General features: G+C 37.4%; 1 protein-coding gene across 2 annotated transcripts in view; it reads left to right on the forward strand.

Moving 5' to 3' along the window:
- The window catches only part of MAPKAP1 (MAPK associated protein 1), an 86629-nt gene that overhangs the window by 1690 nt on the left and 66356 nt on the right, over positions 1-18583 (forward strand). For both annotated transcript variants that reach the window (XM_071766246.1, XM_071766247.1), the window contains exons 2-4: positions 7231-7555; positions 11476-11565; positions 14942-15090. In XM_071766246.1, the coding sequence (XP_071622347.1) occupies positions 7297-7555; positions 11476-11565; positions 14942-15090 (498 nt within the window). In that variant the 5' untranslated portion in view covers positions 7231-7296. The remainder of the gene's footprint in view (positions 1-7230; positions 7556-11475; positions 11566-14941; positions 15091-18583) is intronic.

Raw genomic sequence — 18583 nt, forward strand, 5'->3', positions numbered from 1 at the left:
GGTGTGATGCTGCCCCAGGTTTGAGACGTGCCTGGCAGGGAGTTTGATGTCTGGGGTTTTTCTTGCAGCAATTCTCTTTGTCAGAAGTGGCCAAGTGAAGGCTTTTCTGTTAGACAGTTCCTCTAACAATGACCCCAGGATGTATTTTGGTACTAACAATTGTGTGTGTGTTTGCTGGGAAGCATTTAATTAAACCGATACCTAGTTATTAATTGTCTATAAGCTCAGTTTCTTATACAAGACAGCACAAGGGTAATCCCTACCTTGTTTCCTCATTGCTTGAGAAGTATTGCATCTAAAGCAGTTATTCTTGAGAGCAAAACAAAGTTTTGATTGGTTGTGTTCTATGTGCTCTTGAGGGAGAGAGACCAAAAATGTTGACAGAATTAAGAGCCAGATTTGTCTGTGGTTGAAGAAATGTGAACCTGTCCAGTTACATTTGAGTCCCAAAGGGACTTGAAGTCTCGGGAGTATTTTAAGTAGGTATTACCCTCATGAGCATTTGTGAAGTCAGAAGTAGCTTGCACTCTGTTGTATTACTAAAAAATAAGGCTATGATTATAATTTTTACATAATAAAAATATTATAATGCAATCAGAAGGAGAATGGCAACCAACTGAAAAAAACCCACAACAAATACAAACCGTTTGTTTGTGGGTTTCTTGTGTTCAGTACACAAATGCTGAGTGATCCCAACTGCCTGGCAGTGGCCAGAACCAGCCAGCACATGGTGGTCTCTGTTCAGGACTGTGCAGAGGCTGTTCTGAAGCCCCCCATGGGCTGGCTGTAGCCAGTCCCCAGGCTCTGCCCCAGGTCCTTCCAGAGCAAGCTCCTCCAGGCTGCAGACCTCCAGGCCCTTCTCACCCTGTTGGGTCCATGTGGGCTCAGCACCTGCAGGCAGGTGATGGACACGACAGCTCCCCCATCCCCTGCTGGTGCTGGTGTAGAGGTTTGGGGAAACCCAAACACTGCAGTGTGTCTCTCAGTATTATACGGGCAAAAAAGGTAAAATGTTGAAGCTTTGTGGGGTTTATTTGGTGGGTTTTTTTAAAAACTGAGGTTTTTATAGGTGTTTGTAAAATTTCTGTGTTTTCTTAAGCTCCCAAATACCTCAATGAAAAGAGCCAAAATAAAAGTTTGGGCATTGCGACTCTTATCCTCCTCTTTGCAAGTAGATGTTGTTTTTTGGTTCATCTGAGGAATGTTAAAGCTTAGTAAATTGTCCTTAAAGCCTTTTAGACATATGAGTAAAATTCCCAATTCTATGTGACAGTGCAGTGCCCTTTTGGAGGTATTAATTTCCAGCTTTCCATGCACCCACAGTACAGTCAGCCTCACCCGCTCACGGGCAGCCACTGCACTTCCCCCTCTGTGGGAAGGTGCTCATCAGGAATAAAGATGAAACAAATTGCAATGTGTTATTTAAAAGATACTGTGGTTTTGTTTTGTTCTTCTAAAAGTGGCAGTTAAGCCGTACAAATGAACTCAAATACTTGGGGTTTTTTTCTTCTTTTTTATTTTTTTTTTTTTTTTTTTTTTTTTTTTCCCTCTCTGTGTGATAAATTCTCAGGAACACATGCTGTGAAATGGGGTGATGGGATTCCAGTGGGTCAGCAGAGCTGGGCTTGGCAGGTGCAGGGTGTGTGTCAGGGAGTGCTCGCTCGCCTCCCTGAAAAAATAACCATTATCAGAGACATTAAAAATTAAGCAAAGTGTTTGCACATATTTAGATTAGGCAAAACCCAGGCAAGATGCCGCTTTGCTAAACTGCCTCTAACCAAACCATTCAGTACAATATCAGAATGAAAAATGACAACACTTTGTCATCTGTTCAAATTGATATTGCACTCTCTGCAGTGACAGCTGAAAAGGCCCACAGGTGCCATATAAAGAGGTGACCATGTTGTCATATTTCATTTAGGCATCCCTCTGCAAAGCCATAATTACCTAATTAGGTTGTTAATTAGGAGATTAGCATTTCACTATATTGATAGAATGCTCTTTGCAGGCATGAGTCTAGATACAGATTTGTCTGCCCTAATTTATAATATCTGCAGTTTTTTATACTTATTTATTTGCTTAATATCTTGATGCAAGATATCTCAGGTTAGTTGATAATCAACTTGTTTACAATTAAATGAAGATTTGACAAGATCAGGAAACAAATAGAGGAGAGTGTATGGTTTCCATACATACTCCAGTATGCTCCCCCTCCTTCCCTAAAGCTCAATAATTAGAATATCAGAGTTGGTGCAATTTGCATCCTGATTAGTATGACAACAAAAATACAGCCAAATTCCAAGCAGTTCATAAATACAGAAATACATAGCTAATGCCAGATTGATTTACAGGTTTGAAAACTAAAAAATAATTTGTTGGGAGTTGTGTGGAATGTAGTGCTTTCTCATCATAACTTTCAAATTCCAGTTTCACCTGTGAAAGTGCTGCTTTAAATGACTTTAAATGATTCTTTCCTTTTTAATGACAAGACCCAAAGCATGAGTGACAGCTTCTCTAGATAAGTGTTCGTTCTTAAATGCACTTGAGCTTTTGTTGAAACATAAACTTGAATTTTCATATATTGTGGTTCACTTTCCTTTATCCTGCATGCACAGGAGTCTGTCTGGCATTCAAGGGTTTTGATTATTTGTGCTGCTGCAAATGTAGATAACGAGAACCATTTCTTTTGCAATTGCAGACAGAAGTTAACTGTGAAATTATTTCCTATAACCCAAATCATAAATTTTGAAGTATGTTTGCAGCATCCTATTCCAGCTCATATAATGTGGGGAGGAAAAAATCAATTTTTTAATTCTAATCTGCCTATTTTTTTCATTAGTTTTCCTGATCACTTTAAAGAGCTACAGTTGGAGAGGTGTTTAAGTCCATTGACTGTAAAAGCCCTTGAGCAATAAGTTATATCATTATTCCAACATGCTGTAATCTGAGTTTATTAGGAATTGGTTTAGATCCAGGTTGTACCTTCCAGAAGTTGCACTTTTGTTTGAAAAGTTTTTGTTTACCTCGAGTAAGGCTTTAAATGTTTATTACTTCCTTAAGGAGGACACTCAGTTTAAACATATTTTTCTATAAAAACAAACAAGGAAACAAACAAAAAGCTATGGCTTTGCAGAATAAGAGAAAGGAAATTTCCTGCTTCTTGTTTTTTTCTTTTACAACTAAGACAGCAAAATATTCTTGTAGGAATTGGCTCAAGAGTTTTACAGTTCCTTTTAGCCAGGATTCTTAAAATTATCCCGTGAGTGCCAATCCTGAAGTTGCATCCCCAGATTCAGATGTGTTCACCTGTGTGTTTATGGTACAGCCTCTCTAACAATATGCATTCTTCTCAAGACCTTTGTGTCACCTGCTGGGAGCTGAATAATTTGTTAGAACATTATGCATTACTTACTGTATGCTGTGTTATGAATGAGGTTGATCTGCATAACAGCCCTGCTCCACTTGCTGCCAGAGCCCAGAGATGCCATAAATATAGCAGTGGGTTACTGGAAGAGGAATTCTTCTGATAAAAATAATAGACTGAGATCCAGCTGTCTGATTTTGCTTCAAAGTTCCTGTGAAACCTGGCAAGTTGTTCAGCCTCTCGATGGTGCAGTTTTACACCTCTGAGGATGTTCTCTAAACACACAGGAGTAATGGGGGGCTGTGTTCTCTGTGGTCTCAGGGCAGGTCAGTAACACAGCAGGGCAACCAAGGAGAAGGTGAGGGAGGGGATTAGATGCTGCCCAGAAAGTAAGACAGATGTATAGTAAAGATGAAGAAGAAAGTGAAGGACTAATTCAGCTCTGTCCACCTGTGTGATGAATCGTGGAAGGTGTTTGCCAATAAGCAGTATATCATCAGAACACTGACCTGGATATCATGCCATACATAAATACAGATAAAGTTGCATAGGTTTCACTTCACTGTTTTCATCTTTAGTGTTTAGAGTGTGCTTCACAGCTGTCTGCAAAGTATTGTAATAGTAGAATAATATTTATATAGTGCTAGTATGAAAAAAATGATTATTTTTTGTTTATGATTGAGGAATGTATAAATTGCTGATCCTTAAAAATTCTGAGTTCTGTTAAAAACAGCTATGTGTGGATGTGCTGTCCGTGTGTGGGCATGAGGGATGCAGGAGAGGCAGTATGCTGGCAGGTCTCAGCACATCTAGAAATTGGTCTTGTGTCTGTGATTTTGCTGGAACTGATGATATGGAAGCTTCAAAGAGTTTGTTGGAGGTAATTGTTCTCAGATGAGGGCCATGCCATCTAATGGTGTTTTGTCTTTATCAAATGAATGAAACAGTTACAAATTGCATAGATAACAACTACTAAAATATGGCGTAAAAGAATGAAAACTTAATTCTGGGGTCTGAAATTTTTTTCTGATTTTTTTGAGAGATCTTAACTGTTCACACAATTTCCAGTTAATGGTAATTTGCTGAGAAATCAGTTGAAAGTTGTCCTTTTGGAAATTCTGAAGAGGAGGAAGAAAAAATGTGCTTGTATTGAACTTTAGAGTTTGAAATAGAATTTCTGACAATTTTTCACTGTTAATGTTTATGGGAAAAGTGATTGCACATGTAAAAAAGCTTGGGTAATTTAGCACATGGACTGTTAATGGCATGAAATCGGGGTGCAGAGTATAAAGGTAAAATTTTCGCATCTGCTGTTACATGTTGTTAACTCCCTTAGCAGACATTAAATCATTTCAAGTACAATAATAGTGTGGGAGGTAAATTAACTAACCATTAACAATCTTATAAATACACAATTAACATGCCAACATTTATATGACACATTGATGGGGCAGCAGTAATTTTTGATTGGGAGTTTGCAGACCTTTTAGAAGCCTAAGGCTGTTGCTTATTTAAACAAGTCCTTACTGCTTCCAGGTAAGCATGCCCTTTTCTAGTAAGTGCTGTGTAAATAACTAAGTTTAAAAACCTCCTCAGTGTACTTTTTAGAATATTCATACTAAATATATTTTGTGTCTGTATTCTCAAGTCTCTCAATCCTGGTCACACTGTTGCGGCTCAAAGGCACGTAAATTGCAGCCAGGAGACAGCTGCCTTATGGTAGGATATTTACCTTATGGCCTCTGGCTTTGAGGACAATGAGAAATCCTTCAGGGAGACCAGGCCTACTTTCTGTAATGGAAATAGTCAGAAAATAAAAAATAGAACATGGAGTGGCAGCATGGCTGAGGTTGGCAGGAGCCTCTGGAGACCCAGGACAGCCTCCCCGCTCCATGCAGGGCCAGCCAGAGCAGGTTGCTCAGGGCTTTGTCCAACTGGGCTTTGAGTATCTCCAAGGATACTGGTGGAGTGTCCTTAGCTAATAGCATAATTTATTAAAATTAAGGAGTACTGTGTGTTAATAACAAGTACCATGTCAGTTTTATTTCTCTACCAGTTTTTATTGAATTCCTTCTTTCTGCTGTGTCTGTTTTAATATTAGACTTTTGAAATTGTTTATATAGTTTTAACACAGAAAGGACACTGTCTTGCAAGGAAAAAAGGTCATACTTATGGCCAAGGGAGCAAAAAAAGCCAAAATTATGAAGGTTGTAAGTCTCTATTGTATTGAATGTTGTAGTTAGAAGATGCTGATGTTTGGTGGTCAGGAGGATACGAGTAGAGATGGTGGGTTTGCAGTTTAAATAACACCTTCAAAATTCTTCTGTCATGATTAGATCAGTGTCCAAATAAAGTTCTACTTTTGCTTCCAAAAGTTTAAATGCAGAAGCTGCTTCATGAGGCTCTCATTATTAATGCACCTTTACAAGGGAAACCATGCACTGTGCTGGTCCTGGAACAAGCCTGTCTGATTCTTTATTTTACTTTCTTCTTTTAAAATGTGCTAGGAAAAGGGCAGCTGCTTTTACCAGAGTTTCATGGGCTTTGTGTGATTTAACATTGTTTCTTTTCCTTTGATATTTTCTTCTTGCTGACAGAAGTTTTATCAACAGCAATGTCAGGGTTTGTTGTTTCCATGTTCAAAATACTAACTGAACAATTTAGTTCTGTAGCTAGTGTGACACTTGCATTTTTTCCTCAGATGGGCAAATTATTAGGAAGACAGCTAGGGGGTTGAACTTGGGGAATTGATGTCTATCTTTGCCCCTCTGTGAGCTTAACCCCTGAGACCCTCCTGTCCTGCAGGCTGAGCTCTGGGTGGTTTGGGCTGTGCCCCCCCTGCCCTCCACCAGCAGTGTTCTGCTGCCTCTGGGGTGCTGGTGCTCTGGCAGCTGTTTGCTGGAGGACTGATTTGCCAGAAAATTGTTGTTTTTTTCTTTCCAGGTTATTTTCAGCAGGTCAGTTTTTTCATGCAGCTCTGGTCCTAGCTATGGCAGTGCTGATGCCAGCCTTTGGGATGTGGTGGCAGCATCTGACCATGGCCAGGCAGGAACATGGAGCTGCCCATGCAGAGGCAGTTTAGGCTTGAGTTAATTTAACATAACTATAAACCCACAGCTGCAGTAGGATAGGATAACAGCTTGAGTGTGGTTTGGGTTTAGTGGTTTGTTTTTTCTTTTTTGCTCTCTGCTTTGGGGCTGCTTGAGTACTCTGAAGTATTTTAGGCAAGTGGCAATTACTGGTATTAAAGTGCTTAAGAATTCAGGTGTGTGGGCTATGATCATAGCACTTTTTCTGTGTTACAACAGTTGCCCTATGCAAAGCACCGTGCAGATGTTCAATGTTCTGCCCCGAGATATTAATCTCTTCATGTATCAAGTTTTTCCTGGAAATACAAAACCTGAAGAGGATTGGTAATAAAGTCATTAAAGAGTTGGTATGTAGAGGCAGGAGAAAAACAGCACACTATTGCTGTGGGTGAAAAGAAATTCAAAACCCTATCTGGTTTTGTAAATTTATTAATTTGAATGGACAGATGTTTCTTGTGCTTATTTTCTTTGCCTTTCTCTGTGTAGTACTTAAAATATTTTGTCTTATAGCAACCATTTGTTGTAGAGTGGGGGTGTCTGTTGTGTTCTCGTTGTCTCAGGACTCAGGATTCAAGCTGTCCTTCAAAACCACTGTATTTTAGGTCGTTCTCAGCAAGCAATGTCACTTAAGTAAACTGGAGCAGAGTTAAGATAATTCACTGTATGAAACTGAGTAAATCAGGTTTTGTGCATGCAAGACACACACTTTTCTTGAATGAAGGTTTTGGTTGTTGTTATTGTTGTTTTCCCTAAATTCTGTGCACATTATATTTCTAGGTACATGTGTCCATGGAACAAGATGGGGAGAAGATAGTATAGTGGAGTGGTGGGCTTGTGGACAGAATGGCTTTCCTGGACAACCCAACAATTATACTTGCTCATATTCGACAGTCACACGTGACCAGTGATGACACAGGGATGTGTGAAATGGTCCTGATAGATCACGATGTCGACCTGGAGAAGTTTAATCCCTCGTCAGCATATGGGGACAGTGGGTCAGAAACACAGGGAAGCAATGGTGAGACTCAGGGCTATATCTATTCCCAATCAGTTGACATTACCTCAAGCTGGGACTTTGGAATCAGAAGACGATCAAACACAGGTAAGTGATGTTTGCAGCCATTACCCTTTGCAATTTGTTTTGTTAGTCAGGCTTGCATGGACAAATGAGAGCGTGGCTAGCTAGGAATATGTCAAACTTTTTGTGATATCAAAACCCTTGTTATAAAAGGACATGTAATGATTCATTTACTTCAGTATGCTGCCAGCTGAATTTTAATTGCTGTTTTGCTTATGGATATGCAGAGAACATTGAGGTAGTCAGTTTATGTATAATATATATGAATTTACATTGTAAAGGCGTTAAGTCTAAATCCAAAGTACACAAACAGTCTTTGAAATTTCTATTGTTAATGTCTAGAGGGGTGTTAACTTTTGAACAGGATAGTTATTTTTGAGGATAATCTACTTTGTGAGGCATCAAATCTGTGTGTTATAAAAGAGAGGAATGAAGTTTGAGGTGAGCCAACAAAGTGAATGATTTTCCTGTATTTTGTCTTCTGATGTTTAATTTCTGAGAAAAACCTTGAGCTAGGATTTAAGTTACCAAATTAGGAAGTTCAGGGGTGTAGACCTTTTCAAAATACACTTTTTGTCTTGGGTGGAAGCTGTCCCACTTGTTTCATATGAGGCATATTTAGACTTTTTATAAATACCCAAGAAATGCTATGATCAAAAGTTCTGCAGTATAAAAATATATATGAAAAAGTTGGGGTGGTGTGGTCAGTTCTGATATCTCTGTGTTCTACAGTATATATTTTTTTCAAATTATTTCTGAAGGTATTATAACACCACCTAGAGCTCAGAAAAAACATCTGTACTCTACCTAAGAAGTAAAATGTTGTACAGTATTGAATATCTTTAAATACCTTTTGCAAATAATAAATTGTCAAAATTACAGAAAACAGAAGGCACTGTTCTCTTGTGATGGGAGAGTTAGATCTGGAAATAAACTGAGTGTAGAACTGACACTTACAGTGAGGAGTGGTGAGCAGTGTGGTGTGCCAGGCTGCCTCCTCTCCCCCTTGAAGTCTGGTTTATTTCAGCTGATGGGATAGTTTATGAGGAAGGAGGGGCAAAGTTTTTTGTATCAGATTGCACCAAGAAAATAATTCTGATGGATTGTTTCACCAAATAGGTAGACTGATAGAATAATCTCCATTTCAATTATTGATTGAAACAATTTCCAGTTTCAGTTTGTGCTGTATTCTAAACCAATGGTTTGGACCCTCAGTCCATCTGAGAACCATTTTTTTGCCTCTCTCCATCGTGCATGCATTACACTCCACTCTGTGTGCTGGTACCACGAAGAACCTAATGCAGTTGTCAAGGCCATTGGGCTATGATTTGAAACAGTGGGGTGGAAAAAAGCTTACAAAGAATGCAAGTTGATCAGCTCATACCCTTTTCAAAAGCACAGGAAGAGGAATAAATGAGATGGGAAGCTAACTATTTTAATATAAATTCTGCATTACACAAGTGCTTATCTAAGTTCCTTACGGAAGAAAAGAGATGCATAAGTACAAGAACTCATTAACTGTGAAATCTGTAATTTTTGCTCTGAAACTGGGTAAACATAAGGATATTTCTTTTCTTTTTTGCTTAACCCATAACTACATGAATAGATTTAACAAGAGGAAGAACATTTGTTCTTTGAAAAGCAGATAATGGGTAGTGTATTGTTGTGTATCAACAGGTAGTAGCTGCCAGCTTTAACCTGCAAGCTCTACTTTGTTTCCTTTTGGTTTGTACCCTGTTAAATGAAATCATTTCTGCTTCTGCTATCTTTATTGTTTTGCAATGGAGCATAACTTTATTAGCTTTTGCCAAGCTCTTTTATTATGATAGTTTATTTTATCTTTACCAGGATAGTATCGTTTTCATAAATTGTAGAAATAATGTACATTGCATGTCATGTCCGGGAAGAACTCCGGGTCTGGCTGCCATGGAATTCTTCCTCCTTTTCTCCAGGAGCAGGCTGGGCCTTAGGTGATCTCAGGCTCAGGGCTCCATCTCCTCACTGCCTTCTTTCTGCTCTCTCCAGAGGGATTAAAAATACTGAGGTGGAGACAGGCTTGTGCCACATCCCTGGGGATGTGGGAAAGCAGGAGAATTCTCCTAACCCACATGACTAGAAACAAAGGCTAATCTGGTGCTAATAGTTAATGAAACAAGAAGTACATTTGGTCAGTGACATTTTTCACATGGAAAGCTTTCGAACTAACATGTTTCTTGTGGGAATGAACTTTAAATAATTCAGACTTCTAATAGGTGCTGATAATTCCGTCTAATTTGGAGTTGCCATAGTACAGACCCATGTTAATGATCATTTGGGATCAACTGTAGATAGCAGAATAGGATGGGGTTAGTGCAGATGTTGACTGCACTTGAGTGTGCTTGTTTTGAGAAGGGGTGAAAATGTCAAATAAGAGTAAAAATGTATTACTCTTGTTTCTATTCTATGTTTTTTTCTTTATCCATTGGTTACATATGAATTTAACAGTTTATGAATGCAGGTTTGGGAAGATAGTTTTTGGGAGGTAATTTTAAGCTACAATCTGTACAGTAAATGGGAGAAAAAAGTGTTTTTGTTTCAGAATTTAATGTCTACACTACAAAAGTGTTTTACCCAATATTTAAATTTAGAAGCAGGGATACATCTCTTATTTCACTAAGATACACAAGTATTTAGGCACAAACCTCATGTTGACTGAAATGGGAAGTAGGCATCAAAGTTCCTTTTTTTGTACCTTAAAATGCTTGTTACAACTGTTAAACCTCAGAGTATTATGTTTTTCTACCACTTCCCAGGATAAGAGTTTTTTGTGGGGGCAAAAAAATGCACTTCCGTGTCTACAATTCAGTTCAAAGACAAAATGTAAAAGAATAATAATGGGAGGGATAGAAAATATTTATTAACCTTTTTCTGGTTGGCGAAATGGCTCAGGAAACTCAAAATGTATCTAAAAATTGTCATTATAATTTAGCATTCTAGAATCTCTTCCACAAACCCGTTTCAGTTAATGAATTATCTCAATACATCAAAATTGCTAATATATCCAGCAAATTATTTCCTTCAGTGATCAACATTATTAGTCCTACTCTCCAGTCTAATCTGCTGTCTTATTTTCAGTGGACACTTCATAACATCAGTGATTTCTTGTGGTCATTGTTTTGGGTGGCTTTTACCAGGTTTAGCTGACCATTTCCGAGAGAGATCTTACTGTTAACAGACAGATAATTGAAGATATTAATCTAGTACCCTGGCCTGAAAGTTCTTTGACAGTATAACTATTTGAGGCTTCTTTCAAACTGTATTTTGAAGATGGAGTCAAAAATATACATAAAGAAATATTATATTCATTTTAGGACTTGACTAATGTTGTGAAGATACAAATCATTTATTTTACTACCTATAAACTGTTTCAGCACACTGAAGAAAAAGCTATGCTAATTTATATAGCTTTGACATTTTATAATTTTCATGATTTTTAGATAAAGGATTTTATATTTAAAACTTTAATAGTCTAGTCTGAGTTCATTTATCTTTAATTTTTGAAACGGGTAGAGTAATTCATAACAGTAATTTTATTCCTGTAATGTAATATTCACTTCAGTTCATTTGTGCATTAAAATTCCTTTAAGACCGTTATTAATGATTTATATAATGAAATGTCATATTAATCACAGAAGTTTTCACATTTTATTATTCTCTTCCATGTTAATACTATCTTTATGATCTCTATTAATGTTTTATATCCTCTAATTTCAATTATAAATCAAGAACATTTTCATGTTTTTGTTGGTATTTGCTTTTCAGGGGTGCCACCTTTAAAATTTTATGACTTTTTCCCCTACATATGCAGTATAAAACATCTTTATTCATATAAAGGTAGTTAATTATGTCTTTGTTTATAGTAAACTTTCATTGACAAACTTATAGTTATAATATTTCTTTTCAAGCTCAGAGACTAGAACGTCTGCGGAAAGAGAGACAAAATCAAATAAAATGCAAAAACGTTCAGTGGAAAGACAGAAATACTTCTTACTCAGGTAAAAAGAAAAGATCTATGTTCCTACAGTTTATTTCTGCTTTTGATGATTCCAGATTTTTCAGTTTGTAATTTTCACTTTAGCTTTCAAAGGACAGAGGAAATACTGATCATTGTATTTGCCTGCTATTTCCCATAGCTTATTGCTGGGGGTCGGGTGCCACAGCCACAGGTTTGATTTCATCTCTGACTAGGGCTTTCCAAGGCACAGTAAGGAAAAAATATTTAAATCCTAGTTTGCTGGTCTGAATTAATTTGAGTGGCTGTTTTACTTGTGCAATATAAGGTATTAATACTGTTTCCATATTCTGTCATCTTCTAGCATCATTATCTTCTGAGGCTTCCAGTGTCTCAGTGAGCAGGAACTGGAGATAGTAAAGCTCCTGGTTTTACTGGGAGGTGTGTAGGGACCAGGACGTGTCTTGCTGCAGGGTGGGTGGTTGGCAAGTGTCTGCATTCAAGCAGCAGGATCTTTATCTCCATGTAGTGATGACTTTCTAGCTATTTCCAGCGGCATTTGGTGCAGTGGATGTGATGAATTTCATAGAGGTTACCCTGATAGAATATTTTTATGGTTACTTTACTAGATAAAAACATCTTAAGAAATACTGTGTATATATTATCTGATTAAATGAAAGCATAATGAATGCTGCCTTAGCTTATCTAACTTTTCCTTGGAAAAACTAAGATCACCAATTTCTCAAAAAATATGCTGTTCTGTTGGGTTTAATTATATAATTCAGTATTTCTGCCTGAATGTTCTGTATCATTTAAATTGTAGTATATGGAACGAAAAATCTGTATTCTCTAATTTCATAGTTCAAGCTAGTATCTGTTCCTCTTGTATTTGACAAACATTCAAACCTTTGTATGGTCTGTCATGCCTACTTCTTTCAAAATTTGTGTATGTCTTAATTAGGTCCCTGTGTAATCTCCTTTGTTTTTTTCCTAAATCCTTGTATCTTCCAAGCTGTCCTTTTCAGAACCTTCTCCAGCTCTATCATATCTTCTTCTGAGAGGAATGAACAAAGCTGCTCACCTGAGCAGCACAGTTGCACTAATCCTTAGCACAGTGTTCAGCCCTGTTTGATACCTCTGTTAATGCATTATAAAATGTTTTTGCCTTTCTACCTCTGTAAGCAGTTGTAGGTTTTAAAGTTTAATCTGCCATGGCGCCTAACTCTCTCTGCTCAATATTTTATAGCATTTGACCAGTGATGATGCAGTTCTCTTTTTAATCCCTGCCAATATACTGCTTGGTATTTATTCACATGGATTGCACTCAGACTCCTGTTTCCTGCCGGCTCTCTGCTGTTCATAGCTTTTTATTCACATGGGCTCCACCGTGACATTTTGTTCCATTCACATCCTGCTCTGTCACCCAGCAGCAGTGGAGGTGTCCCCCTCTGCAGGAACCTGCTGGGGCTGTAGGCAGATAGATCACTCCCTCCCTGCTGCAGAACCAATTGAAATAGGAAACAAGGAAGTTGCATAGAACCTCCAGGCACTCAGTATTTCTCTTTATTGACAGAGCTGATTTCCCTTCTCTGCTTAGTCACTGCAGTTCTGTGTGTTTGTCACTTGTGTGCATGAAGAGCCACACAGCAGGAAGAGGCCAGGAAAAGAGGAGCCCTAAAGGGTGTCCAGGGTGGCTTCCTCTTAACCATGTGTGAGTTTAGCATTATTGGAAAATATGTGTGGAAGCAATAATAACAGGAGTAACAACAGGAATAACTGTTCTCAGGTAGGGGGAATTTTTTTCCCCAAAATTTGAGCATTTTTTGTTTGTTTTTTGTTATCTTTAACTGGAACACTTTCAGCCAGTGTATGTTAGGAATTATTTGACAGAATGTTCAATGAAAGTTGTTAGTTTTTTAGAAATCTCATCTATGTTCTTCTATCTTTTTGTGTTGCTCTTCTTAACTGAGTTTAATTTTTTGAAATTATGCAGTTTTCTGGAAAAGAAAAACTGTATCTCAGCCAGCTGAATTTACAGCCTTACAGAATATCCTGTTATTTTAACTCTTTGGTCATGTGAGATGTCCCTACTGGAGCTTAAGTTGCCACAGTTAAAAAGGATTTAATCAAGCCTTTTTGGTTAATCGCAGCCTCTCACAAGACTGTTGGGTATCTCTTAGTGCCAGTATTTAGCACTTTTGCCAACTGTCTTCATTTTCAGGCAATCTGCTGATAAAAATAAACTGAGCTTTTGAATAGTTATAAATTTACAAGTTTTTATTTCTCATTTTAAGAAATTAACCAACTCCCTGCAGATGCAGTCCCAAGTAATTCTGCCTTAGGAGCAGTTTAATTTCACTGGAAGAGCAAAATCTAAATCTGAGATGTGAGAGAATCCAAATGTAGGAATGCAGGGCAGAGTCAGTAGAGGAGAGAGCTGGTGTTGGTTCTTGGGTAGTGATTGATGGAGTTTGGGGGTACCTGGTTCCTAGAGCAGATGTGGAAAGAACTTGTCCAGATTCAGTCACAGTTTCTTGCAGATGAGATCGATTGGTACTAATATGCTAAAACACCCCAGGCTCTGTCCTGATTATTGTAGTGTCCTTATAATGCAACAAGCCCTAATTTTTAAATTTTTTAAAGTATGCCTGTAAATTTTGAGTTACACTTTTGCTGGAAATAAAGGTATGCAGTCTTTTCACATCAAAAGAGATGCTTATCTGAGGCTTTTGTGAGCTTTCACAGGTCACACAAAAAACCTCTTTAGCAACTTTGTTTTTAGAAAGCTTTCTCTTTTTTTTGTTGCCCAGCCTGTTTACCTAAAATGATGTTTTCAAGTTTGAAATTTTTTTGAGAGGAGACTATATACAATCTACCAGGAAAAGTAAAATCCAAAGAAATTATTCTTTTAAATCAGGTGTAGTCCCAAACTATGGGGACAGCATAGCAACATGATAATGCAATAATGGGGCAGTATAGTATTGTCCTGTGTTACAAGCATAAAACTTTGTTACAAGCTCAGCTGAAATGCTTTTGCTTGGCAAATTGTAGATGGCTCAACAATTCTTCTGCAGAGCATATACTGTTCCTTTGGAAAAAAGTAGGAAAAGTAGGCAAGCAGAAATACCAGTAATGTGTAATTCTCTCTTTGATTCTTGATTTTTATCTTGACGCAAGTGGATCTTGTAGTGATCAGTTCCATTCTCTGTATGGGAAAAATCCACCTAAGGGTAGATGGTAGGATCATTTAGACTTCTCGTGGGTCATATCTCTGGGCAATGCAAGAGTGGTGTGCTAAAGCTTTTGTTGGTTTTATATCTTTGATGTTGTTCTCTCTCTTATGAGGTTATCTTTTTGTGGTAAGCAGTAGTCTCTACATCTCCTCGTACAACTACTCTAATCTCTTTTCCAATCTGCAGCAGAGGAGCTGAGCTCACTATTTGAAAAAAAGAATTTCAGAGTAAAATCTCCTTGTTCTGGGAAGCAGTCAATACTGTCTGTGCGACTTGAACAGTGTCCACTGCAGCTGAATAACCCCTTCAATGAGTACTCCAAATTTGATGGCAAGGTAAGTGGACCAGATATTTTTCTCTTGTATCCAGGTGGTCCCTGACCTGAAGATGGTGGGCCTAAGGCAATTCTTATGTGCATTTACATGCTCAGGATTTGTTAGTTACTTTATAAAGTGTTTATCTAGAAAAATGATTCTCTTAGTATTAGATGTAATGGTTCCAGGTTCAGTGGAACAGTTTCTCCCATTTTCATTACAAAATTATGCTTTACCATTGGGCATACTTTACCTTGCTGGTTTCTTCTCCAGTCCTGGGACATCTTTCTACAGGGCTGATGGTGAGACTGTATAAATTACTGGATATGTGGCATTTAAAAAAAATATTCTGTCTAGCCACATCACAGCACTTGATGAATATTCCATGATCTATTCCATTTTTATCTTCAAAATGTTACAACGAGAATGTGAACAGCCACTGTCTGTTTTGAGGTAGAGAATATATCAATTTCTGTGGCAAGAAAAGGACTAAACACTGTAGTTCTGCCTAAATACTCATGTGGTGCACAGAGGAGGTTCACAACAAACCTGGTAGGTCAAATTCATTCCTTGACTGCAGTCAGCTTGCATTTGGTATTAATCAGATTTGTAGATAATTGTCTTTCTTTGTGTGCATTTTAGTTACTCTTCCTTGTCAAATATTTTTCTCTGTCATAAACTCTAGAAACTGAAATACAAACATCCATGTGATGGATCAGTGTCATGTTGTTCCAAAACAATCATAAATACTGCACAGATTTGCTTTCTGCTGGATTTGTTTGTAGAATCTCCTGTGGGAGTCTGAGGTTTGAGCTTCATTACCATTGTGATGAAAGAATTTTATATTCTGTTAAGTATTCTTAAAGTGGAAAGTCAGATATGCAGTTCCACTAGATGTCTAGAAGTATTTAGAGTATTTGTGGAATGGTAACTTTTAAACTATATAGAAGAGCTGTATGTAGTAATTATAATTAGTGTTAACACAGTTTTTCCAAATTTCTGGCCTCAGTAATAAATGACAACAGTACATCAATGCTGACAACATTAAGATGCCTTTTTCCTGGATTCAAGGCTTGCTGTTCTTATGTCATAACATTTCAATTTGGCAAGCATTTAAATAAATGTGCTTCAATAGTCAATGTACAGAGGAAGTAAAAATACAGCATTGCTTTTATTACTCTGGTAAGTTTATCAATAGCATGCTTTTAAAAATTTGTTTTCTATATTTTCACCTATGCTGTCTATTTTTAAATACCTACCTGACCATCTGAGATATAGAAGAAACATTTTATCTCAGTAATAAGTTGTTTCCTTCAGTTTTGTTGTATTTCAGACAGTAATGTGAACTCAAATACCATCTAGCATTTAATAATTATTTTAAATGAAATATCTTAGGTCTCGTTTATTTTTATTGATAATAGATGAGCAGTGTTTTTCACATAAATACAATTCTTTCAGAGAATAGTGCATGACTTATTTACATAATTAACAGAGCCACATATCTCTTGGGGAAATAGTTCATAATTGGGGAGAGGCAGGGGGGATGAGGAGGGGCTAGGGGCCTAATTAAACATGTCTTAAAAAAACCCTACTTAATTATGTATTTACTCTAGGGATCACAGTGGCTCTGAAATCTTTGAGATTATAACTAGGCCTTCAGTTTATATATATATATATATCTTATATATATATGTATATATATATATATATGAGTTTTGTGACACAGATTTCAGCTTGCTGACTGACACCCATTCAGTGGCTCAGCAGTGAAGCAGGAGGAAAGCTTTCCCTGCCATATCAAAGCTCTTTGTCTGTGCCCATGCTCATCTGAGCTGCTTTCAGGATGGCTTTAATTTACCCTCAGTTCTGCTCCCTAACTCTCCTGAAATCAAATAAAGCTCTTCAGGGTCCTTTCCAGCCCCTGCCTCCAAAATCTGGTATGTTGTTTTAAGCTGGTCAGTTAAAAATGGCTGAAGGTTGCATGCTGTGGTATCAACGAAGCTAATTTTTTAAAATGCTTACATCTTGCAGGTGTTTTCTGCCAGATTTAGTGTCTTTCTCATAACCACTTCTGGAATTTTATGAAATAATAAAATTTTAAAGCACTCTAATTTCTTCTTGTTCGGATCAGTTCATTAATTATCAAAATAGTGGAGAATATGGCTTGTGAAATGCAACTACAATGGAAGCATTCTAATCAGCTCAAGAATTCATGTGACTCTTGCCCTGCAGCTACATGGGACGGACCTGTGGCTTTCCTCTACATCACAGAACTTCAGCTCTTAGCTAAGCACCCACACAATAACTAATCTTGGTTGTACTTTCAAGTTTTGCCTTAAAAAAGCTAAAGTAAACCTAGCCCCTGAATCTGTTTGCATGGTTTGTAAAACACATGGGTTGTACAACTTGCTTGATAAATCTTGAAAACTCTGGCTAAGAATATTGTATGAAAAGAGAAGCCTTGAGTTACTCTTGTTTTCTTTATATGTCATCTGTAAAGAAAATTTCCTGAAGGCCAAACTTCTGAAAATTAAGTATCTATTTTCTGGAGAACTTCAGGTGTATTTCTGTTTACAGATCAAGTTTTTATCTCATATTGTTCCAGCTTGCCAAATCTTGATAAGACTGGGAAAATAAGACTGGTTCTAAGCTGTTTGAAAGCTGTAGCCAGGTACTACAAATGAAATACAAGAATGCTGTAATGGCTCATTTCAGCGACACAGCTGTGAGATTCACACCATCCAGATGACTTACACATTACCTGCCTGATTTCATTAATTGTTTTCAAAACATGTGTTTTCTTTTCATTCTGTAGAAATTCAGAATATTTATTTTCAGATCTCCAGTGTAACTTTGTGAGTTGCTGGAAAGCATGGCAACACGTTTTCTCTGAGATATTAATCTTAAAGGATACTGATTTAATACCATATTACTGTCAAAGCTATTCAACTGCATGACCATTCCCACTAGTAAGAAAAATGTTACCAACATGTATTTAGTTACTGGAACAGAAGAAAATTATGCTAGAATCAGATGTTCAGCTTTGTAGAAACCGTGTAGTGAATAAGTAACTCCCACTAAGGCCTTTGTTTACAGTTCTCCTTCAAATCATCTCTGAAGCCAGTCCACATCCATTTTTCTTCCAAGTCTCTGCTATCTTTAAGGAATTTTAATCACCAAAGTGTTTTGTCAATTCCATTTTTGACATGCCTGTCACCCAATAGCTGCTCCTGCATCCCCAGAAGAATGTCAGCGAACACGGGATTGTTACAGGACATTCAAAAAAAGAGATGCTAAAATTATGCAAAATAATCAGAGGAAAGCTGGAAAAACACATATTATAAGAGAGATTATTCAGCTCCAGAATAAACTTGAGTTGCAATGCCCAAAACCTTCCCTGCATGCAGGCTAGAGGTTTCTCAAGATATTTTTGTTACTATTTTTATGACTACTGGTTGAAAATGAAGAATTAGGGAAGTTTAGCTTTTTTGCACTGTATGGAGGGTTTGTGGTT

This window comes from Heliangelus exortis, chromosome 22 (assembly GCF_036169615.1).
Source record: "Heliangelus exortis chromosome 22, bHelExo1.hap1, whole genome shotgun sequence".
In the NCBI taxonomy this organism is placed as follows: Eukaryota; Metazoa; Chordata; class Aves; order Apodiformes; family Trochilidae; genus Heliangelus; species Heliangelus exortis.